At 44.2% G+C, this 24,975-nt stretch overlaps 2 protein-coding genes across 5 annotated transcripts in view; one reads left to right on the forward strand and one right to left on the reverse strand.

Annotated features, from left to right (window-relative positions):
- KBTBD3 (kelch repeat and BTB domain containing 3) overlaps positions 1 to 20,109 on the reverse strand; it is a 28,536-nt gene extending 8,427 nt beyond the window's left edge. The window contains 2 exon segments of the mRNA XM_037890041.1: positions 6,286 to 6,533; positions 19,974 to 20,109. Coding sequence (XP_037745969.1) covers positions 6,286 to 6,509 — 224 coding nt within the window. The 5' untranslated portion in view covers positions 6,510 to 6,533; positions 19,974 to 20,109.
- AASDHPPT (aminoadipate-semialdehyde dehydrogenase-phosphopantetheinyl transferase) overlaps positions 20,038 to 24,975 on the forward strand; it is a 58,474-nt gene continuing 53,536 nt past the window's right edge. For 2 of the 4 annotated variants that reach the window (XM_027822158.3, XM_043529750.1), the window contains exons 1-2: positions 20,038 to 20,175; positions 22,268 to 22,493. In XM_027822158.3, coding sequence (XP_027677959.2) covers positions 20,107 to 20,175; positions 22,268 to 22,493 — 295 coding nt within the window. In that variant the 5' untranslated portion in view covers positions 20,038 to 20,106. Of the gene's footprint in view, positions 20,176 to 20,415; positions 20,628 to 22,267; positions 22,494 to 24,975 lie in introns of those variants that run through there. The other 2 variants (XM_007059680.4, XM_037890066.2) reach the window with 1 other exon arrangement.

Below are 24,975 nucleotides of genomic sequence, written 5' to 3' on the forward strand. Positions count from 1 at the left end.
TATTTGCCTAGTTTTACAACAGGCTACATAGAAAAGCACTAGTGAAGTCAGTACAAACTAAAATTTCATACAGACAATGACTTGATTATACTGCTCTATATACTATACACTGAAATGTAAGTACAATATTTATATTCCAATTTATTTATTTTATAATTATATAGTAAAAATGAGAAAGAAGCAATTTCAGTAATAGTGTGCTGTGACACTTTTATATTTTTGTCTGATTAAGTAAGCAAGTAGTTTTTAAGTCAGGTGAAACTTGGGGGTGAACAAGACGAATCAGATTCCTGAAAGGGATACAGTAGTTTGGAAAGGTTGAGAACCACTGGTCCAGATGGTGCAATAAAATAATACAGCAGACAAGCTGAGTGGGCCTAAAATATGAAAGGCGTCAAAGGTCAAGACAGGAAGCATATATTAGATATGATGGAAAAGGAGAAGCCAATGGAGGAACAGAGAAGGGTGACCTGATCAAAGGGATTGGCTAGGAAAATGATCTTGGCAGCAGTATTTTTAATAGATTTATGGCGGGGGAGGGAAAAGACTGCAGCTGTCAAGGCCAGAGAGGAGGAGGAAGTTGTCATAGCCAAGACATGAGATGGTAAGGGCCAAGATGAGTTTTGACAGTGTGGACAGAAGGGAAAGGATCAATAGTTTAAATATTATGTTGGAAGAAGTAGGATTCAGGCAAAGCCTTGATGGCGGGTTAAAAGAGAGCGCTAATATCCAGGTTACAGACCTCAGCAACTGGGCAGATAGTGGTGTTGTCCACAGTTATAACAAGGGGTTGGGGATGGTGGAAAAAATCAGGAGCTTAGCTGTGGCCTTGTGGAATTTAAGTTGGCATCCACAAAGAGATGCCAGAAAACAAGGCTGAGATGCAGGATTGGATGGAGGGAATTAAACCTGGGAGCAGAAAGGTAGATTTTGAGTCAGTGTAAAGATGATAGTTAAAGCTATGAGCAGATATCACCAATCAATAGGGTATAGGAGAGAAAAAATGAAGGGACCAAGGGCAGAGCCTTGTGGAACCTCTCCTCTCCTCTCATCCCATGATACATTATCCTAAATGATTTAAACTTAAAATGTCACTGTGACAGGTGGAGCTTTTCTAGAACCCACACACTGATATACCCAGGAGCAAATACAATCCCAAAATAAAGCCCCTCTCTTCTGGGATACAAGCACACTCCCATTGTAAATGTTCTTATGCTAAGTTTCTGCTTGACAGTCTCCTGTAATAAGAACACCCTTTCCCCCATTCTGGTCCCTGATCTCTTTGTGCCTGGTTTATAAACCAACTGTGTCTGGCTGTCTGGCAGTCCCAAAATTTAAGCAACTTCCTGCCTAGCCCCTATATTCTGCCAAACAATGGAGAGGGAGAGATTTTTTGAATATGATTCTTGTGTGGTCCCAGTGTCCTGTGTCCTCTAGAGAGGGAAGCTACTATGCAGCCAGTCACAGTCACATCACAATAAGATCACAACTCCTGCACTGAACCCTCCATACACGCACACTTATTGTCACCAAGAGCATGTCTACACAGTAAGCCTCCCAGCCTGGGTCAACAGACTTGGACTCATGGGGCTTGTGCTACCATGGTCAAAATAATTGTGTAGACAGTTCTTTAAAGTTGCATCTGGAGCTCAGAAGCCCACACTGTTCCCTAGGCCTCAGGGCCCAAGCTGCAACATTTATGCAGTTATTTTTAGTGAAGTAGCATGAGCCTGAGTCTGTTGACACAGCCTGGGAGGCTCACTGCTGTGGGCTGTGTAGACATACCCCAAGAGGTTAAGTTCCAAGAGAAAGCAAGTAAGGGTTGAAGCACTCTGTGGCACTTCACTAAAGTGAAGAGAGTACACAACCGGCAATTATATTCAGACTTTTTATAAGCCATTTCCATTCCACTGTGCTATGTTCTTTCATTCTTGGGACAAAATTCAGCTCTGGTATGAAAGTGTGCAACTCTATTTCAATTACTCCTACTTGTGTCAAAGCTGAATTTGGCTCATGGTATTCTGCAATATTTAAAAATGACATTCTGCAAATTGTACTGTAATTTGCTTTGATTATGTTTGGATTACTCAATACATACTAGCTAGCATGGATTAGTGAGATGCTAAGGTGGGGAGCTTAGGATCAGTGACGTTTGCATTATAATAACTGCTGGTTATTAGACAATGCTGGTGACATCACATTTCCTGTAGACCAACAAAGAACCATAGAAATGTAGGGCAGGAACGTATCTCAAGAATAATCTAGTTCAGAGATTCTCAAACTCGGGGGCAGACCCCTCTGGCGGGGAGGCATGAGAAGCTTTAGGGGGAAAAAACATACAGTGCACATTTTACCCACAGCAATGAATAACTAGCAAAGCTGATTGCTCCAGACATACTAGACCCTCAGATGGCACGGTGCATTTGACTCTAGATGATGCTGTGCATTATGAGGGATATCTGTTAAGCTTGCATAGCATTATACAAAGTCATTGCATCTGTATGTTAATCCATTTGCTATAACATGGTGTGCACATTTCATTGTAAGCAGTGACCACAGTTGCAGTTTTGCTCTTTTTACTATGGATTGTTGGCTCTGTTTGAATCATTGCCTTACTGTTCTTAATATTTAGTGAGGGTTCTATGTTGATTTTTTTTGTATTGGTATATGTACTTGTGTGGCGGGAGGGTGTAAACTACTACATACACAAAGAAGGGAGGTGTGATCAATAAGTATGAGAACCACTGATCTCGTCTATCCCACTCTGCTGAGGCAGGACCAAGTATACTTAGACCATCCCTGACACACGTTTGGCTAGTACGTTCTTAAAAATTTCCAGTGAGGGGGATTCCACAACCTCCCCTGATAACCTGTTACACTGCTTAATTATCCTTATAGTCAGAAAGATTTTCCTAATATCTAACCTAAATCACCCTTGCTGCAGATTAAACTGATAACATCTTTAATGGACATGGAGAACAGTATAAACAAGTCATTGTCTGTATGAAATTTTAGTTTGCACTGACTTCACTAGTGCTTTTTTATGTAGCCTATTGTAAAACTAGGCAAATATCTAGATGAGTTGATGTACCCCCTGGAAGACCTCTGCGTACCCAGAGTGCAGACCTCTGCGTACCCAGCATGCAGAGCTGCCTGGCCATGCCTCCACCTAGCAGCTGAGTGAGGGGGATGTCGCCACTTCTGGGGAGCCAATCAGGAGTGCCGCCCAGAGCCTGCCTCACCCTGTCCTGTGCCTCAACCTCCTGCCCCCTCCTACACCCAAGCTCTGCTGCTTGCGGGGGCGGCGTGCGGGGGCCCAAGACTGCCCCAGCAAAGGCCAGTGCGACTGGCTCAGGGGCTGCCTGAGCTGCCCCTGAGCCAGGTACACCGGCCTCTGCAGAAGTCACGGAGGTCACAGAAAGTCATGGTATCTGGGACTTTCGTGACCTCCGTGACAAACTCACAGCCTTACTTATCACCCTATTATCTTCTAGGTGCTTACAAACTGCTTAGTAATTTGTTCCAGTATCTTTCCAGCAACTGAAGTTAGTCTGACTGGTATGCAATTCCCCAGGTCTTCTTTGTTCCCCTTTTTAAAGATAGGTACTATGTTTGCCCTGCTCCAGTCCTCTGGGACTCACCCATCCTTGAAGAAAATCACTAAGGGTCCTGTGATTGCTTCATCTAGTTCCTTGAATACCCCAGGTGAATGTCATCAGGCCCAGCCAACTTGAATACATATAGCTTATCTAAATATTTTTTAACTTATTCCTTCCCTATTCTGGCTTGTGTTCTTTCTCCTTTGTTGTTAATATTAATTGTGTTAAGCATTTGGTCAAAATTAACCTTTTTAGTGATGACTGAAGCAAAATGCATTAAACACCTCTCTTTGTGTTGTCCATTATTAGCTCTCCTTCCCCACTAAGTAGTGGACTTACACTTTGGACCTACACTTTGCCATATCAACTGCCTGCCCCACCTAGGTTCTAAATGAAACCATGAAAAACTAAGATATTTAGTGTTGCTCCTTTCTATCCAGGTCTACAATACAAACTTACATCGGTATAACAATGTTGCTCAGGGGTGTGAAAAATCCACACCCCTAAGCAATGCAGTTAAACCAACCTAACCCCTGATGTAGACAGCGCTCTGTGGATGGGAGAGTTTCTCTTGTCCCCATAGCTACCGCCTCTCATGGACATGGATTAACTACATTGATGCGAGAAGCTCTCCCATCGGTACAGTAGCATCTTCACTGACGCGTTGCAGCATTTTAAGTGTAAAACTGCCCAGGCTTCTACTGCTGAGAGGAGGTAGGATGGTTTTAGGCAGTCACTGCTCCTGTAAGCAACTCTGCTGTAGGAGTGAAGAAGATCCAGCTAGTGAAGTGAATAGAAATAAACATCCCCTCTCTTATCATGCCTCCCTTCTTCAACAGTAGTTCTTGAGAAACATGACTTCCTTTGTGCAGAATTCAGGGTATTTGAGGGAAAGAAAAATATCTTGAACATCAGCCTTATTTTTGCTGAAGTGGAAGAATGAACCATAGCTCCTTCAGCTTCTCATTCCCTCCCCATCTTTACTTATTCCCATCATTAGCTTGAATGTAGAGCAGTGCAGGGGTAGCAATCTTAAGAACTGCTGCAGAAAGAGGCGGAAGTAGGGTTATGGAGGCAGCCTTTCTAAAGGCCTCCTGCTACACTCAGTATGACCAACCAGTTCCCCTTCACTCTTGTAGGAGCTAGAATGAGAATTTTTTTTCTGTTAAAGGAGGTCAAGTGGAGAAACTGGGAGGAGGGACAATCAGCAGTAAGTATCCCAGGACTTGAGTTTATGCCATGGCAAGGCTGGGCAGCAATGTTACTCCTTTTTTGATCTCTGGGAAACGTAATCTCACTTGTACTAGTTTTGCTTTTCATAACAACAGAAGTACTGAAATTTTCTGCCTCAGTGAACAGTAAACCTAGAAATCTTTCCGTGTAGATTTGCAGGTTTGTGCTTTACTGAAGCACAGGTCAGCCAGGGTCTTTTGGCAATGAAGATCATCTATATTATAACTGAAAGGACTACATCCTGTACATAGATGAGTGTTAGTTATTCATTAATTAATTTATGGCTCCAGTTACCACAGGGAAGGCCACAAATTTGAGGCTGGATTTTGCGTTTAGTTGAAGTTTTTGAAAAATTGCTGGGATTTTTGTTTTTTCAGTCATACATATGGCATTTATAGATTCATTCATAGATCATAAGGCCAGAAGGGAACACTGTGATCATCTCGTATGACCTCCTGAATAACACAGGCCACAGGACCTTCCTGGATTAATTCCTATTTGAACTAGTGCATATCTTTTAGTAAAATATCCAATCTTGATTTTAAAATTTGCCAATGACACAAAATTCAACACAACCCTTGGTAAGTTGTTCCAGTGGCAAATTACCCTAACAGTTAAAAAAATTGAACCTTATTTCCAGTCTGAAAGTGTCTACTTTCAACTTCCAGCCATTGGATTTTGTTATAGCTTTGTCCACCAGATAGATGAGCCCATTATAAACATTTTGTTCCCCATGTACATACTTATAAACTGTGATCAAGTCACCCCGTAAGCATCAGTCTACTGTCTACTTATCTGAGAAACCCCTTGTGAAGTTTATTCATAGAATCATAGACTTTAAGGTCAGAAGAGACCATTATGATCGTCTAGTCTGACCTCCTGCACAACGCAGGCCACGGAATCTCACCCACCAACTCCTGTAACAAACCCCTAGTTTATGTCTGAGCTACTGAAGTCCTCAAATCGTGGTTTAAAGACTTCAAGGTGCAGAGAATCCTCCAGCAAGTGACCCGTGCCCCACGCTGCAGAAAATGTTATGGAAAAATGTATAATAATAAATATATTCATGATCTACTTGTGGGCATTCTACAATAAGAATGTATGAGGTATAGGGTTTGGCCCTCCCCACATTAAGTCAAACCATATTTTGTGTTGTGGACATTCAAATACAGATACAGAAGACATGCACAGTCTTCCCAGTGCACAATATTTAATTAGGATTCTACATTTACATTTTAGAATGCAGACTGCTGTATGCACTTCAGACAAAGGGTCACTCCATTTTTTGGTAATATGCATGACTGGACCTGAGTTTAATATGAATAATTACTTTGCTCAAAATGCTGAGAATAGATATGTCACTTTGATTTACCTTAATTTCTGTGGTTATATTTTCACACCAAGAATTTAAAAATAACCACTCTCTTCAAAATTACATTAACAGTAGGCTTACCTGAAAAAGTCACTGCATGCTGCTAGTACACAACGATGACAGGGGATTATTTCATCTTTCACAAGTATTTTAAAGTCAAAAAAGATATTATTTTCTCTGAAACTTTGCAGTACATTTAGAATTTGCTGACCATGATCTTCAGCTACTAAGGAGTTGATTTTCTTTTCAGGAACAGAAATTCCACTGCAAGTTGAGATGCTAATGAAATCCTGTTGATTGTCCATGGTTTCTTCAATACATTCCTAAAACTGAAATGGAAAAATAAATCACTGATTTTATAATGTTATTTCAAAAACAACTTAATGCCACAAAAAAATTCTGAATGAAAGATTTAATATGTAAATAATGTGCATCACTGCTAAGATTTGTCCATTAATGAACCTTTTCACTGGGTTTACATTGAATCTAATAATTTTACTCCACAGAGTTGATACATAGTTCATTAAATAAATGAGGCAATAGTTGCTACATGATTTTCCTTTGTATTAGTTTATAAAGTTGGAATTTTCTCATTTCTATGGCAAATGAAAATGACATCGTATGGCCCAGATCATGACTATCTGTGCACTCATGGAGTGGAATAAGGTAGCAAAAAGAGCCCCTTACAACCCTGCATTTGCTAGGCTTAACATGCAGGTGGGGGCAGTGAGCAGCTGTACCTAAGCTACTTAGTCCCCTCCTGCACATGCAGAGGCAGGGAGTGGAAGAAAACTTATTTTCCACCCTGCCCTTATGTGCTAACCCGGGGTAGGCAACCTATGGCACGCGTGCCAAAGGCGGCATATGAGCTGATTTTCAGTGGCACTCACACTGCCCGGGTCCTGGCCACTGGTCCGGGGGGCTCTGCATTTTAATTTAATTTTAAATGAAGCTTCTTGAACATTTTAAAAACCTTACTTACTTTACATAAAACAATAGTTTAGTTATTTATTAAAGACTTATAGAAAGAGACCTTCTAAAAATGTTAAAATGTATTACTGGCACGCGAAACCTTAACTTAGAGTGAATAAATGAAGACTCGGCAACCACTTCTGAAACGTTGCCAACCCCTGTGCTAACCAGACCCTGTTAAAATCATCTTGGTTTTTGATATTGTTCTTTCCACTCAGCCCTGAGAAAATTCAAGCAATCTTCATGGCTATTCAAAAATTTGTATGTCATAAGGTAATAGCTATACTCAGTGTTATGCCTGCAGAAATATACTAGGAATGGTATTCCAGATTTTTATTGCCATTAAAAAAACCACAAACAGGCCTAGCTCTATCCTGAAACAAACTTTTGATTTGAAGAACACAATTCAGAATGAAAAAGCTCCCTCTTCACCTCTCTACAGGTTTTGGAGAATCTGCTGCATATCCCAATCAAGAAATAATTCCTGAAGTTCACAGAGCAGAGGAAACATTAATTTTATGAACTCGCCTATTGCTGTCATCCAGAGTCTTTGCCAAACTGATTGTCACTCTGATCTCCAAAGTAAGGTCTGGGGCTACCCTGGAAGCTTACATCAGCATAACTATGTCTCTCAGGGATGTGAAAAATTCACATCCGTGAGAGACGTAGCTATGCTGACCTAAACCCCGATGTAGACAGCGTTAGGTTGACAGAAGAATTCCTCCTTTCAGGGAGGCGGTTTAACTACAGCAATGGGAGACTCCTTCCAGTCACTGTAGTGAGTGTCTAAACTGACGCTCTATGACAGCGCAGCTGCAGCGATGCCACTGTAGCATTTTAAGCATAGGCATAGCCTAAAAGATGAAGGAATACAGATATGCAACGACTTGAATGACAAAGGCCTGACCTACACACCAAGTTGCACTGGTTTAATCACAGACATGTTTTTAAACCAATTCAGTTAAACTGGTGAAACTTTGTGTGTGGACTTGCTTAGTCTATTTAAATCGGGTTCATATTGGTTTAGCTTGCACCTGTAAAATTTAGAGTTGCAAGCTAAACAGCTATCAGCAGTTCGAAAGTAACATAAGTACCATACATATAGTGGTTTGCATTGGTAAAATTAATTTAACTTAAATCAGTGCAACCTCTGTGTAGACAAGTTCTTACTGGTGAAAGCCCTAACATTCAAGCCCAGTGCCCTTAACACACCCTGGGCTTGATTCTCATGCAATAAGACCATTTTACCCCACTCTGGCAGTGTAAATGGTTAAATTATATTTATACCTACTTAAAGGCCTCTTTATGCTGCCAGAGAAGTGCAAGGTGGCCTTAGGGTAAGGGTATGTCTACACTACAGTGGCACAACTGCTGTGCTGCTATAGTATAAATGCTTGCTACATCAACGGAAGGGCTTTTTCCATGGATGTAGGTAATCCATCTTTCCAAGAGGCAGAAGAATTCTTTCATCAATCTAGCTGCATCTACAGTGGGGGCTAGGTGTACCCCAGGCCTAAATGAGAATCAGACCTCCTGTTTAAAGCTTAATGCTATAGATTTTTTCTTTCAAGATTCTGCAGGAGACCTCCACAATGTTGACTGAAAATGACAACAGATAATAGGCCACCTAAATTGCCACAGTGGAATAAAATATTCCAGACTAAACCCGGAACCCACAATAATTCTGAATATTTTGGGTGCAAGGGCTATCCATCAAGGTCATATATTCAAGCTAAGCCACCCAGCAGTCTTCTCAACAGAAGATGTCTGCCACAGAAGAGGAGGAGTTGGACCAATCTATATTTTTATCTACAGTCAGGTGGCTCCAACCACAAATAGATCTCTGTGGCTCCTGGAACAGAAGAGATCCACTGATCTTGCTCCCAGCACTGTCACCCTTGCACTTGGAAGAAGGCATCTTCTCCTTCCCATGGTTAGACAACCTTATGTATGCATTCCTTTCCATTCTAAGCCTGGGTTACTTGGAAAATATAGAAGAACAAGACCACTATTTATTCTGATAATTCAGAGACCCCAATGTCCACAAGCCATAGAGGCACTTTTTGTATGCTATGGCTCTGGATACCCAGATTGTTAGAGGCTGAGATTAACAGCCTGCCATCTGAAAGACTAAATCTTCAGGGATGCAGCTATTCCAGTGAAATGATAGACTTCCCATTCAAATGTAGAAAACCATGCAAGCAAATTTGGAAGACCTGTTTAGCCTGATATAAAATACATCTCTGAGGTTGCCTGGTTATGTTCCTTAAAAGCAAGGGTAGCATTCCTTTTGACAAAAAACTTTATCAAAGTTCTTTCAGAGTTCAGGCATTCACATTAGGATCCTTTCTCCCTCTGCATAAAGGAATTAGCCTCCTATTACACCCACACATACTTTAAGGCAGACTCTCAGCTACTGTTTTCTTTCACCAATAGGTAAAATATAATGGAGAATACCACTGGAACCAGCAGCAAGGAAAGGGAATATACACTCAAACTAGTAGTATCTTTTCTACTAACAAAAGGTAAAAGAAAATGTTTAACTGCACCCAATCCGTGTCCACTGATCAAAGATCAGAGGAAAAAATGGAACTCAAATACGGTTTTACAAGCAATGATTAAGCCACCATTTCAGCCCTTATAACAGCGGTGGGCAACTTGAGGCCCATGGGCTGCATGCGGCCCATCAAAGTAATCTGATTGCAGGCCGTGAGACATTTTGCTGATGTTGACCATCTGTAGGCACAGTCCCCCTCAGCTCCCAGTGACTACGGTTCACTGTTCCCAGACAAAGGGAGCTGCGGAAAGCGGTGGGCCACAGGTTGCCCACCGCTGCCTTAGAAGTACCCTTTTTTCCGTTGACACTCAAGTGCTCTTTTCTAAGCGGAATCACAACAGCTGCAAGAGTCAGTGGTTTGGGAGCTCTTTGTGAAAGAAACTTTATTTTCTATATTTCATCACATCACTTTGCAGACAATCACTCAGATGTTCTCCTGATTTTATAAATACGAGGAACACAGTTCTACTTAAATCAGTTTTTTCATGTTTTTTCTGTGTGCAGGCCAAAATACTAATTTGAATATCAACTTCATATCCTGGATAGGGACAGGCCTTTAGATTTTACATTAACAAAACTTGAATATGATGAAAGACAGACACAGACTTATACAGGAGTCAGAAAAAGGTTGAAAGGCATCCAAGACAACCATCTCCAGACAGATCACAATAGAAATGCATTAAAGTTACAATTCCTCCATCAAGCCTCCTGCTAAGAGCAATGTGATCCATTCCACAAGGTCTACTACAACAGTGGAAATGAACAGAACTTTAGAATGAATTTTTTGGGGATAGAAAATGTTTCTTATTCTGTTTGTACGGTGCCTAGTACAATGGGGCCTTGATCTTAATTGAGCCATCCTAGGCGCTTCCAAAATACAAACAAACAATCTGTAACTCAGTGTTGTCTTTCACACATACAGCTTTCAAAGGTTGGGCTCTTTAGGGTAGGTCTACATTACTATTAGACACCTGCAGCTTTCCCATGCCAGCTGACTCAGATTCATGGGACTGAGGCTAAGGGACTGTTTAATTGTGGTGTAGAGCAGACATTTCAGGCTCAGGCTGTAGTCTGAGCTCTGGGAGCCTCCCATCTCACAGGGTCCTAGAGCCTAGGCTCCAATTTAAGCCCGAACACCTACACTGCAATTAAACAGCCCCTTAGCCTAGGCTCTGTGAGCCTGAGTCAGCTGGCATGGGACAGCCATGGGTGTCTAATTGTAGTGTAGACATTCCCTTAGACCGCCTTTACCCTATAATATACTACAAACAAATAACCCCGAAGGAACCATCTTTTCCTTTACCCCAGATAATATTATAGCCTAGAATGTATTCTCTCTTTCCTGGTTGGTGAAAAAAAATCACTTTACTGCTTGAGAGTTCCCAGCAGCTGTCTGCTCCACACAGGTGGATAACTTCACTAAGAGAAACAAAATTTATTCACAAAGACACTTCCTCTGTCACTGAGCTTTCCACCAATCTGGGGGACCCTTCCTACCAGATATTAGTTTAATAAAAAAGTATTCTTAAAGGCTGATTGTGGCACTCTGCACCCTATATTCATCACAGTGGTATGATTATAATGTAATTATAATTATGATGCACCTTGTACAAAATGTGTCATGTGAGGTATCATTGGAAAAGTTATGATTTGCTGAATATGATTATCCTATTTGTATGCGTGTATCATTTTCATATCAGGAGTTATGAATATTGGCGATGTATCTGTATTTCAAATGTGGTTACACCTGGGTGACACCCACTAGGCAAGATGCTTTCAGTCTGGACAGCTGATTGTGAAGGGCCTATTCAAGGTAATGGGCCATTAAGGGAAACAATAGGCCATAGGAGAATCTTATCCCCCACCTGGTGAGCCTTTCTGGGAACACTTCAGACAGTCTATGGATAATAGCTGCTATGACTCAGCAAAGCATGTGACCAGATCACATGACACTGAATTCTATTTTCATACCTGTATTTTTTTACAAACTGGGCTGGGAACTTAGCTTGGAGGTAAGGGTTCCTGCCATATGGAGAGACTATAAAAGATGGGGCATGACATTATCTCTTGACCTCACTCGCCACGCAAGAGAACACTGGAAACACCTGAGGAACAATAACTGAACTGGGGGGAGTGCTCGTCCCAGGCTAAAGGCATTTCTAGCCTGTGAATGGGAACTTGGTGGACTGCTTTTATCATCAGTCAGGGTGAGTTAGTGCTAATTCAAATCCTATCTATCTAGTATATTAGGCTTTGTTTGCGTTTTTGTTTAATTTCCTAGGCTTTGATCTGTTTGTTATAACTTGATGATTACCTGTTCTGTTCATTCCCTCTGGGGCACCTGGCATTGGCTACTGTCGGAAGACAGGATACTGGGCTTAGATGGACCTTTGGTTTGGCTGTTTTTATGTTATCTCTTATAATCACTTAAAATCTATCTTTCTGTAGTTAATAAACTTGTTTTATATTTTATCTTAACCAGTGTGTTTTAAGTGAAGTGGTTGGGAAAATCTCAACCTGGTAAAGGAAAGGCTGTTGCACATATTTCCCACATCGGGGGGGGAGTGAATTAATTACTACACTTGCATTGTACAAATCTCTGTGCAGTGCAAGTTGGCATAATTCTGGGTTTATACTCCAGTCGGGGTTCAGAGCTGGGAAGTTGGGTAGGGGCCTCCAGTTTGTCCATGAGTGGCTTAGGTAAAGCACTCAGATAACGCAGTTGGGTATGTGGCGCCACCTACTGTCATGTTGGGTGATGATAAGGCCTGGAGAGGCTGTCTGGGTCACCAGCAGAGAGCAGTGTGAGAAAGGCCAACCCAGCTGAATAGTTAGGGGGCACAGCGGTTCCAACGGCTCCCAAACTTCACCCCCAGGGTCACAACCTGTCACACAGATAACTTACAGTTTTCTACATCTTAGGGGAAAAGAGATGCCACCAACTAATTGGTTGGCTTTTAGTTCATGCTGTAGAGGCTCATGCACTAAGCTCCAGAGGTCTCAGGTTTGATCCTGCCCACCAACGACTGAGGTCTGTCGGCATTACATTGGCATAAATTTTTTCGGGGGGGGGGAGGGATAGCTTAGTGGTTGAGCATTGGCCTGCTTAAACCCAGGGTTGTGAGTTCAACCCTTGAGGGGGCCATTTAGGGGTCTGGGGCAAAAACTGGGGATTGGTCCTGCTTTGAGCAGGTGATTGGACTAGATGACCTCCTGAGGTCCCTTCCAACCCTGATATTCTGTGATTTTGTGAAAGAAATATGCTGGGAATTTAGAGAAATATCTACACTTTATGTGGGATGGAGAGAATTTTAATTTTCTCTTCTTCTTGGTCCTCCTATTTTAATATCAAATATCATTGCAAAGTAAAACAAAGATTATTTAAACATATTTATTACCTTATTAAAGCATAACTGCCTTTGCTGCTGCTAGAGGTAGTTTTATAGAAACCCATAAGTCACTCTATGGGACTCCAACACTTTAAAATCTGACACTAAAAACAGACTGTTTCTACAATTTTACAGGATATTTCTCTAAACTAAAAATATTAAGTCATTTTTTCAAAATGTAAGTTTTTTAGAAGACTGATTTCCTTGTTTTGTGCCAAGTATTAATAATTGCTTTACCTTGGTGTGAGCTCAGTTACTTATATGTAAAAAAACAGCAAACGTCCCCATCATCTCTTCATAAATAACTGAACTTTACAGCTATTAATATTCTGTCAGTCATTTTTTTTTTCAGGTAACAAAACGTATATTGGTGACATTCTGAGATATTTGAATTCACAAAATGGCATTTATCAATATTACATGTTAGATTTAGTATTAGACAGAAGGGAAATAGACACGCTTTAAAGCTTTTGGTTATTTAGAACCGCTTGAAGAAAACAGCATGGTACCAGTATGAAGCACTGAAATTGCATTGATTCCTGGGGGTGTTGCAGAGATGGAAGATTTCCTCTCTGCAAGCAATGATCTTTAACTGCATATCCTAACATGATTATATTAGTCTACTGTTGGGGCGGCATTAATGCAAGTGTGCAGGGGCATTAATTGCATCCTGCTACAAAGGACCGTGACTCTTGGCTATGTGCATGAAATAGTGGATGGCTTTGCTGCAATGGGATTCCCTAACTGCGGAGGGGCGATACATGGCATGCATATTCCAATTTTGGGCCTGGACCATCTTGTGACTGAGTACATCAATAAAAAGGGGTACTTCTCTACAGTATTGCAGGTGTTTGTGGATCACTGTGGGTGTTTCACTGACATTAACGCAGGGTGGTCTGGGAAGATGCATGATGCACACATCTTCAGGAACACTGGCCTGTACAGAAAGCGGCAAGCAGGGCCTTTCTTTCCAGACCAGAAGATTCCAAGTGGGGGGATGTTGAAATTCCCAGAGTGCTCCTGAGAGACCCAGCGTACCCCTTACTCTCATGGCATGGGAAACCTGGACAGCAGCAAGGAGCACTTCAACAATAGGTTGAGCAGATGCAGCATGTGCCTTTGGCAGATTAAAAGTGCACTGGCACTGCCTTTATGGCAGGTTAGACCTAAATGAGGAAAACATTCCAATGGTCATAGCAGCCTGCTGCATGCTCCATAATATTTGTGAGACTAAGGGTGAAAAGTTTCCCCCGGGATGAAGAACGGAGGCAGATCACTTGGCTTCTGAATTTGAACAGCCAGATACCAGGGTTATTAGAGGGGCATAATGGGGGGCAATCTGAATTAGGGAGGCTTTGAGCCAACATTCTGACAATGAGCATCAGTAAAGTGCCTTTCTATACGGCACTCTGCCAGGCTTTGTTAACTTGCCACCTTGCATGAAAATTTTGATGATTCCTAACCATGATTTGTAGTCAGCAAATGATCAAATTGCCACTGTGTATTAATTACAGCCACAACCACTGTGTGAGGGAGACAAAGACTGGTTATCTTTCAGAAACTGTTTTTATTAAATAACAATTAACAACACACACACATAAGGCTTGGTGTAAAGGGAGATAATCGTGAAGGGAAGTGTAGCCAGCTATCATTTTGGAAGCTGTCAAAAAGACGGAGTGAAAGGGGTACCGCGGCAGGCCGGGTGATTGCAAGGAACGTGTAGGAGGAGTTTGGGGAGGGCATGGAAAGTGGTTCCATATCAGCTGCAGGAGGGACAAGCATGCATCTCTTCAGCCTGGAGAGTAATTAGGGACTTCAACATCTCTGTTTGCACCTCCATTACTTTTATCATCGGCTCCTGGCCCTTTAGAATGTGCTCCTCACTCTCCTTTCTATCCTGCCTTTTTATTTTAAATTTCTCCTTGAGGGTCTCTCTCCATTCCCTGCATTCTCTTTTTTTGCTCTCTAAGGATTGGAGTGCCTCTTGGAACATGTCCTCTTTGCTTTGCTTGGTCGCTTCTTTATCTGGCAGAGGCGCTCCACTGGTGCGTAGGGGGTTCCCCTGAAGGCCACATCTGCAGAAGTACAAGAAACAATACACAGAAGCATGATTGTTGGTTCATGCAGGGTATTCAATCATTTCTTGTTACATATCAATCACTTTCTCACTGTCCCTTTGTAAGCACACATCTCAGCAAACACCTGAAACATAGCAAGTTCAGCCTGGGTGGGGGTTGGGCATTCAAGATAAGGCAAATGGTCTAGGTGTTTTATTAAGTGGATCAGTGCAGGCGATTAGGGACAATATTGTAAATTCTACCACCATTTTCCACAGGCGGGAAGGTCACTGAAGCCGATATCTCACTCCTGAGGGTGAGCAAGGATGCAAGGGTGCCTCTACTGCATGCATGCGGCTTCAGACACGGTGCCTATGCTGCTCATCTGCGTGCCGCTTTGGTCTGTTTACAAGTGATTGCCAAGTGGCAAGGGAAATTTTCCTACAATGCGGGAAGGAACAAAGCAGCTCTGCCAAGGAACCTTTGGCAGAAGATTGGCGAGTACCACCAGGAAATTTTCCTAGAGATCTCTCTGGAGGATTCCAGTGAAATCTTGGTTTTAACAGTGCATTAACACATTGTTCCACTACACTTCTTAGCCTCAGAAGAGAATGTGGAGCACGCTCAAACACAGCTAATCTTGCACATTTGTATTCCTTCACCCACTGCTACAACATACAGAGCAAAGCACAGCTCCACCTCACATAACTGAGCAGCATCAACTCAAAAAGATTACTTACCAGGGCTCTCCTCTTCTGCATCACATGTGCCAGAGATGGACTGTTGGGGCTGCATAGACCCCTCCAGAGTGGAAAAGAGGTCCTGACTCACCCTGCCACCGGACGACCCTGCCGTGTGCTCTACGTTGTCCTCCAACTTGACCTCCTCATCCATGACTTTGTCCTTGGGGTTAGGTCCACTATCTGCCACCCCCAATCCTGCCGAAGTATCCACGGGGCTCTTGCAAGTGGAGGTGGGGGTCGCCAACACAGATGGCGTCCATCCAGCTCCTTACAGAAGCTGCAGGTCTTTAGCACAGCACCAGAATGTCAGTTTGCCCCCCTTGCTTTCTGGTACGCCTACTTCAGTTCCTTTATCTTCGCACAACGCTGCACCACGTCCTGTTCATAGTCCTTATCCAACAAATCACGAAAAATCTGCCAGTAGGTATCTAAGTTCCTATGGAGTGAAGCTAGGGCTGCACAGCCTCCTCTCCCCACAGTGTCAGCAGATCATACAACTCAGCTGTGCTCCAAGAGGGAGAGTGTTTGCTGTATGGAGCCATCATGGTCTGCGGGGAAGATGCAATATGAGCTCTATACACCCAGCAAACAGGAAGTGGAATTTCAAAAATTCCCAGGCCTTTAAAGGGGAGGGGGCGAATGCCTGTGTATCTGGATGCACAGCAGCAGATTTCAAACTGCTGTCCAGAGCAGATAGGATGGGTATTGGGGGACACCTCTTAGAAGCTATTAACAGCAACAAAACCAAGCGCAGTGTCTACACTGACACTTTGTCTATCTAACTTTGCTGAAAAATGCTCTATGCCTCTCAGGTGGTTTTATTTTGTCAGCAAAGCATGAGAGTTTTGCCGGAGGAAGGAGCATTGTAGCGTGTACACCTCCAATGTTTTGTCAACAAAAGCTGCCTTTTGCTGACAAAACGGTGTAGTGTAGCCAAGGCCTTAGGCTATGTCTACACTGCGCGCCTTACAATGGCACGGACGTACCATTGCAGCCGTGCCATTGTAAAGCAAGCTGTATAGCCGCTCTTCATCACAAGAGAGCTCTCCTGTCAACAAAATAAAACCATCCTGAACAAGGGGCGGTAGCTTTATCGCTGGGAGAGCATCTCCCGCCAGTGAAGTGCTGTGCACACAAGGACTTTTTGTTTTTTTAAAACTTTTGTTGTTCAGCAGGGTGTTTTTTCACACTTCTGAGCAACAAAAGTTTTAGTGTAGTGAACAGAAGTGCAGTGAAGACACTCTGCTAGAGATCTTGAGTGGGGAAAAAATGATCATGGGAAATGAAACACACTTTCACCTCCAGAGATAGATTGTGAAGGCCAGAGTTGAAACACACCAATGGAGCAGTTTGTTGCCAATGGACTTCAGTTTCTGGAGCTGTCAATCTGGACCCTATCAGAACTATTAAAATTCATTCATTTTAAACAAAGAAACATGATCTTGAGAAAGTAACAAAAGGTGCAGTCATTCATCATCCCTTTTCACAGGTACCTCCCTCCCACAAGTCTAATGCTGGCATTGGGCTTGACGAACACTGCTTTTCTGCTCTCTCAGCAGGATGGATCCTGCAATAGCAGCCACTCAGGGGAGGAAGCAGCTCTGGGATTATCCATCAGTAAGGTTAAGATTCTGTCATGTATATTTTTAGTAGAAGTCAGGGACAGGTCACAGGCAACAAACAAAAATTCACAGAAGCCCATGATCCGTCTCTGACTTTTACTAAAAATACCCAGGGCAGGGGACAACCAGAGCACTGCTGGGGTTTTCAGCTGCTCCAGCCCCACTGCTGCTCCTCCTGGCCCCCAGTCATCTGTTCGGTGGCTCTGGGCTGACCACTGGTAAGATGTTTGGTGGTCAGGGCTGACTGCCGGACAGCTCTTCTGGTGGCCACTATTCCAGCAGCACCGGGGCTGACAGCTGTTCCAGCCCCGCCACAGAAGTAGTCCCGGAAAGTCCCAGAATCAGTGACTTCCGTGACAGAATCATATCCTTATTCATCAGGAAAAACTGGTGGAGTGAAGCATTACAGTGTGAGATGGTGTGGGTGAGTGGGAGGGACTCTACACTTGCACAAAAGTGGAGTGTGAGGGTGGAGTGGGCAGACTAGGGACCGACGTCCCCAGTACTTGTGGTTGTGCCTCCCCCTAGCCCATTTTTCAACAGCACCGTGTCTCATCCCCTTCCCTGTCCGTTTGGTGCCCAACCCTCGGGGCAGCCATGGAGAAGGGCAGGGCTTGCACACCTGGCCATGCACCTGTGCTTGTGGTCAGCGTGGGAGGCGTTGGGGGATTTCCTAGGCACTGGGTATTCCTGGAGGAATTCGGCACCACTGTGCATGCACAGAATTTATGTCCCCTGCAGATTTCTCTGCTTCCCCTGCAGAAAAATGACTTTCTGACAGGGAAGCAAAGGGAAACCACAAAAGCGGTCATACGACCCTCCCCAGCAGTATGTTTCGGGTACCCAGGGCAGCCGGCAGAGTGGTAATTCACTGTGGGGTAGGGGGCAGGACTGGGAAAGATCTGGGTGGTGGTTCCTCCCCTGCGCTGGGCTCAGCTCCTAGTCCCGGCTGGGCTGGGGAGGATGGGACTTTCTCTTCCACTGCATGGCATTCGGGGCCGGGTCACACCCACCCCCAGATTTCTCCCCTGGCTGCAGGAAGCTCTTCAAACTGCCCCCCCACCCCCATGCTTCCTGCACCCATTGCTCCCCCAGTTGCAGGGGAAGGCATCACTGTAGAGGGAGCTGCTCCCCCATCGGCCCAACCCCCATGTATCCAGACCCCCTCGCACCCAGATCGTCCTACTGAGCCTCGCCCCCCAAACTCAGAACCCCCCCTTGCTGAGTTCTATTCTCCCTGCACCTGGACCACCCCGCTGAGCCATCCGCACCCAGATCCCACCCCATCATGCCCCAAACAGCTGCACCTGGTTTCCCACCCCACCACACCGCCCCAGCATCTGGACCCCCCACTGAGCCTACCACATCCAGACCCCCCCTGCTGAGCTCTATCCCCCCACACACCCAGACCCCCCACTGAGCCCCACCCACCCTCACCTAGACCCTCTGGAGACTCCCATTATGGTTGCAACCAGAACCCCACAACAAGCTCCTGTGCATCTGGATCCCCCCCCCCCCCAGCCACCCACACCCAGACTGCCCCACACAGAACCCTCTCAACCCACACCTACGATCCTGCCTGGTGCCCCTGCCACAGAGGGGACAGGCCCTGTCCTTGCGTCGTGTCGGGCTTGGGTGCAGTCTCACTGCAGAGCCCACGTCCCCAGGGGGAGCTGCACAGTGATCTCCCATCTCTGTGCCGACAGCGGCCTATGCGCCCCAATGCCATGCTGGAGCTGCCACATTTATTTGACAAATAAAATAGGCAGAATTTTTCAGAACTGTATATCATTTGGCACAGAATGCCCTCGGGAGTAACTGGTTAGTTGTGACTACAAAGCAGACAGCCTGCAAAGGGGGTGCTGCGGAGCCCCCGCCCCAGGAGCGTCTTTCCCCCCCACCCCCGCTTTGGCGGCCACTAGCTCAGCGAGCCGATTCTGACAGCAAAGCCGGGCGGGCTTCAGCAGTTGCCACTGCGCATGTTCGCACAGCTCGCGCATGCTCAGTAACAACACGGCGCTCATTCTGAGGGGAGGTAAATTCTGACACTACGGGCAGACTGGGGCTGACCGGGGCTCACCACAGGAGCCAACCCGCTGGAAGGGGTCACCCCCAGCGCCCACCCGCAGCCGCCGACCTTTCAGAGACCCGTTGCTCCATCTTCGCGCCTCCTTCTCACTAACGCGTAGACACCCACCTGCAGCCAAGAGCAGCAACGCTGCGGCCTGTCTTGCCGACCCGCTTATGCAGCCGCTGCACGCTAATTGGCTCAGCCGGCTGTCAGTCCCTCGATCCCTGTGCTCGGAGTGGCTTCTCGCGTTGTCCTGGGAAGTAACCCCGCCCTCCCGTCTTTCCTCCTCGCCCGCCCCATCACGGAGCAGCCGCCATCCCTAGTGGGCTGGTGATTGGTTCATCGTCCCGTCACTTACACGCTCGCTGGTGGATGATGTGTTCCGGAAACTCGCTGAGAAAGGGAGCTGCGCGCCCCGGGCGCTGGTCCCAGGGGCGGGAAGGCACGCGCCCGGTTGAATTTTTCCCCAGTACCAGGAACGCGCATTGCGCATGGCCCCGAGTCGCACGGGAGCGCGCTTGGTGGTCTGTAGGCGGGAGCCGTTGACGTCCACGTGCCGGGTGAGGGCGGGGCTAAGACGTCGAGCCAGTGACCCTGTCGCCTCCGCCCGCCCAGGGCTCCTGCCCCCCTTCATTCGGGGGGCTCACACCAGCCCCCGAGTGGGAGGCTGGGTCCCGTCCCCCCCCCGGCAGGGCTAAGGAGATTTTGCCCCGGGGTTTTCGAGGAGACCGTGACATTCCCCTAGCGGCCAGGCGCGCTCCCGGACCCACCCGCGGAGCAGCCTGGAGGCCTGCGGGCTCCCGAGAGCTGGGGCTCGCTCCCCTCAGCCGGTGGCTCGGGGCCGGTGGCCTCCGCCCAGCGATTCCTTATGGGCAGCGTGCGCTGGGCCTTCCCCTGCGCCGCCTGGGCCCCGCGCCGGGATGAGTGGCTGCTGGCCGCCCGCCTGGTGCAGCCCGAGGAGAAGGACCGCGTCCGCCAGTTCGCCTTTGCCCGGGATGCCAAGGCTGCCATGGTAGAGGAGGCTGCCGCGCTTTATGGCGATAGCGCCGGGGGAGGGAGCCGCGTGTAACAAGGGAGTTACGAGGGCAGGAGGAAACGCGAGTCGTGTATTTAACGCAGCGCCAGGTTTTGAGCCGAGTGCCTCTTATGGTTATTAAGAGCCCTGGACGTGCACGGTGCTTTGCCTGTGTAAAACACCAGGTCCCTGCCCCCGGCTGCTGGAAGATACGGCAAAACCTGGCTTTTCCTCCAGCTGAACCTGCGGCAGGGCAGCCGGAGTGTCCCGCTGCCAGCAGCCGTAGCCAGCACTCCAGGCCCGACACTGGCTTTCTGAGAGGAGTTCAGAGTGTTCGTGTTAATTTATAAAGCTCGACGGGCATGTCCGTACTGGCACTGCATTTAGGAGCAAACCTCCCAATCCTGGTCTATAGACTTGCAGTAGCAGCCCCCCTCCCTGGGCTTGAGAGACCCAGACTTAACCTGAAGGCAACTATACGCAGCTGTTTTTTAGGATGCTAGTAAAAGGCTTACAAGCCCAGGTAGCACAAGACTGTGGCCCTGGGCTGGGAGTCTCAGTCCCAGGTGCAGTATCCACATAACTGGCTTAGGTCCTTCATACCTGAGATACTGCTTGTCTCACCATGACATGCTGCCATAGTTTAAATCAGTCCTGGAAGTCCTGGAGACAGCTGCAGGCTGGGCTTTTGCTGTAAAAGAAAAGGGACTGCTGGCAGGGTGTTCTCTAGTTCAGGGGTACCTCTTTCCTTCGCCCTCCCCTAATCCAGAGTAGCCCAACTTTTGACCTTCAGTGTATGCTGCAAGGCACATCTTTTTTGGAGGCAGTTTGAGGAATCAAATACACCAAACCATGACCAGTCTCTGTTGTCTTACCGGTATTAGTTATAGCGGGGGGAGGGGTTCTGTCTGTGGACTATCCACAGACAACAGGTCACAAGGGATTGTGAAAGAATTCTCTCAACCTTGTTGTTTTATAACTTTTTTTCATGAAATAAAAACCAGCAAAAATGTGAGGTTTTATAACTAGGAAGCATACTGTGTAAGAATATGAACTGTGTATCTTTTAAAGTTCTGCAAAGGTGAAGTTCAAGCTTTATATCAACAATTTGAGTAATAAATTATAACTAATTGTTTTATTAATGATCATTTTTATCATTTTTAACTGTTCTACTTCCACAAGCCCTCCATTTACCTTTTAAATGATTTTTAACAAAAGCAACATTAATAGGAAAGCTGAGAGAGAGAGTTTTAAATAAATGCAAAGAAATATTCACTATTGCAGGCGGGGGAATAAAACATCCTCAGCAGAAAGGTGATGAGCTGGTGAAAGGAGGGAAGTTCTATTTCAGATAATACGAATCTTTAGAAGGGGGATTGCGTTGTATTGTGCTGCATAAATTATTGATACATCACAAATAAATGCATGTGTAAAATGTATCTGAGCTGGTGAACATTTTAGCTTTTTTATTTATCTCATGCTATGGTTTTTGTAAATAGCAAGTTTCTTTAAGTACATAACTTAGCCCTATTTGCCAAGTAAGTAAACTAGTTGGTATTTCAACAGTTATAAATTGTTCTTTGTACATGGCACAATGGTTCCGTATGCATAATTTTAAACTTTTTTTTATTTCATAGGCTGGTCGTCTGCTGATAAGAAAATTAATTGCAGAAAAACTGTGTATACCTTGGAATGAAATACATTTGCAAAGGACATCAAAAGGAAAACCCTTCCTGGCGAATGACATCCTCGGTAGCCATCCCAGTTTCAATTTTAATATCTCTCATCAAGGGGATTATGCAGTTCTTGCAGCTGAGCCTGAGCTTCAAGTTGGCATTGATATAATGAAGACTAATTTGCCAGGTAACGTATTACTGTTACCAAAGCAAATTTTAGAGAGTCTAACTATTGAATATTTTAAGGTTTCCATAAAAGTTAACTGAAGTCCTTGCAATTTAGTGTTGTTGAAATAGAGAGAGTTAGCCAGCACTTTTGATTTTTTTTTTTTTTTTTTTTTTAAAAAAAACATTGATTTATTTGTTTTATTGCTGTGAAATCTCTGAAGTATATATTGCGCTTTTTTGTTGCATTTCTGATTGTGGATCTTTCTATTTATCTTTCCAAGTTTGAAATACAACCATGGATCAGTAAGGCCTTGATCCTGCAATGAAATCAATAGGGGCAGGCATCTGCAGAAGCCTCATTGCAGGATTGGACCCTAAAAGATTTTTAAAATACTAAGCTTCATAGAAGCTTCCAGTTAGCTCATTCATTGGCATACATCTGAAAGATAACTGGGTTGTAGATTAATGAAATGCAGGACAAAACACTATAAAAGGAAACTGTCTCAATGCATTCCAAAAAAACATGCAATTTTATGAAGAGCACTTCATAAAGATAGCTCAGCTTTAAATATGACTGGATTAAAGGAGAGAGATACTGGAATTTACATCAGCAACTTGTTTTTCTGGCATTTATTCCCACTGTACTAAAAACTGCTTCAGAAAATTTACAAGCATAACAAAAGTGGTCTGAAACTATGGATATGTTGTATCATTTCTTGTGAAGAAAGTTTTTTTTCTGCAGTTTCTCCACAGTCTTCAGTTTGTCCAGTATTCTGTGTCACAAGAAATAAAAAATAATAACTTAGGTACAAGTGATCATGACATGATCACGTTTATAATATGTTAACAGAATAAAGTTCAGACCAGTAAAGCGCATATTCTCTCACCCACAGGTGCTTGGTGCTTTAAAAGGGCCAGTTTCATAAAGCTGAAAACAATTATGAGCCAAATCATCTGGGAGGAAGAATTTAATCAGAAAAATGTGAATGATGATTGGGAATTGCTTAAGAACACTTTACTAGATGCCCAAAAAGCCACAATGGAGGAAGAAGGCTGTATTGTTTGGGGTTTTTTTGTTGCTCTTTTTTTAAAAAAAGAGCAACTCTAGAAGGGAAGTGAAGGCAGGTGAAAAATAATATATAACAAATGAAAGAAAGGGGAAGTTAATAGTAATGAATATAAATTGGAACTTAGACACTGCAGAAAATTGATAAGTGAAACAGAGGGATTCAAGGAGAAATCTATGGCCAGCAGAGTTAAGGACAACGAGAGAGATTTAAAAAAAAGAAAAGTATATTAGGAAAAAAATCTTAACAATGGTATTAGTCCATCATTAGATGGAAATGGTAGAACCAGCAATAATAATGCAGAATATGCTGAAGTTTTCAATAAGTATTCCTTGTTCTGTATTTGGAAGAGGAACAGACTGCTTAGTCTCATCATATGATAACACTCTTTTCCATTCCAGTAGTGTCTCAGGTGGATGTTAAACAGAGGTTACTAAAGTTAGATATTTTTAAATCAGCATTTCTAGATAACTTCCATCCAAGAGATTAAAAATCAGCTCTTTTAAAAAAGTTTTGGAACACTGAGGAAGTTCCGGAAGGCTGTAAGAAAGCTAATGATGTGCCAGTATTTAAATAAAAGAGTAAATGGGATGACCTGTGTAATTATAGTCATGTCAGTCTGACATTGATCCTAGGCAAGATAATGGAGCGGCTCATACAGGACTTGATTAATAAAGAATTATAAGATTTTTATGGAACATAGATTTTTGTCAAACTAATGATATCTTTTTTTATAAGATTAAATTTGGTTGAAAAACACAACAGTGCAGAGGTAATAGTCTTAGATTTGTGTAAGGCATTTGACTTGGTACTGCATAACATTTGATTAAAAAACTAGAATGATATTAATTTGGCATATATTAAATGAATTAAAAACTGGGTAATTGATAGGACTCAAAACGATAGGGTATCGTCATCTGGTAGGATCCTGCAGGGATCAGTTCTTGGCCCTACTCTATTTAACATTTTTATCAATGGCCCAGAAGAAGACACACAATCATCAGTGATCCAGTTTGCAGATGCTAAAAAAAATGGGGGAGTGATAAATAGTAGAGGACAGGTCACTAATTTACCGTGATCTGGATATCTTGTTAAATTGGATGCAAGCAAACAATATGGCTAAGTGTGTGTGTAGGAACAGAGAATTCAGGCCATACTTACACCATGGAGGACTGTATCCTGGAAAGTGGTGCCTTTGAAAAAGATTGGGGGCTGGGGTGTTGGGGAGACACTGTGGACAAAAGGGCTAATATAATCCTTGGATGCATAAACAGGGGAATCTTGAGTAGGAGTAGAGAAGTTATTTTACCTCTCTATTTGGCAGAGGTGCGACTGCTGCTGGAATACTGTGTCCAGTTCACAATTCAAAAAGGATGTTGATAAAGTGGACAGAGTTAAGAGAAGAGCCCCAAGAATGCTTAAAGGATTAGAAAA

Source organism: Chelonia mydas, chromosome 1, assembly GCF_015237465.2.
Source record: "Chelonia mydas isolate rCheMyd1 chromosome 1, rCheMyd1.pri.v2, whole genome shotgun sequence".
NCBI lineage: Eukaryota > Metazoa > Chordata > Testudines > Cheloniidae > Chelonia > Chelonia mydas.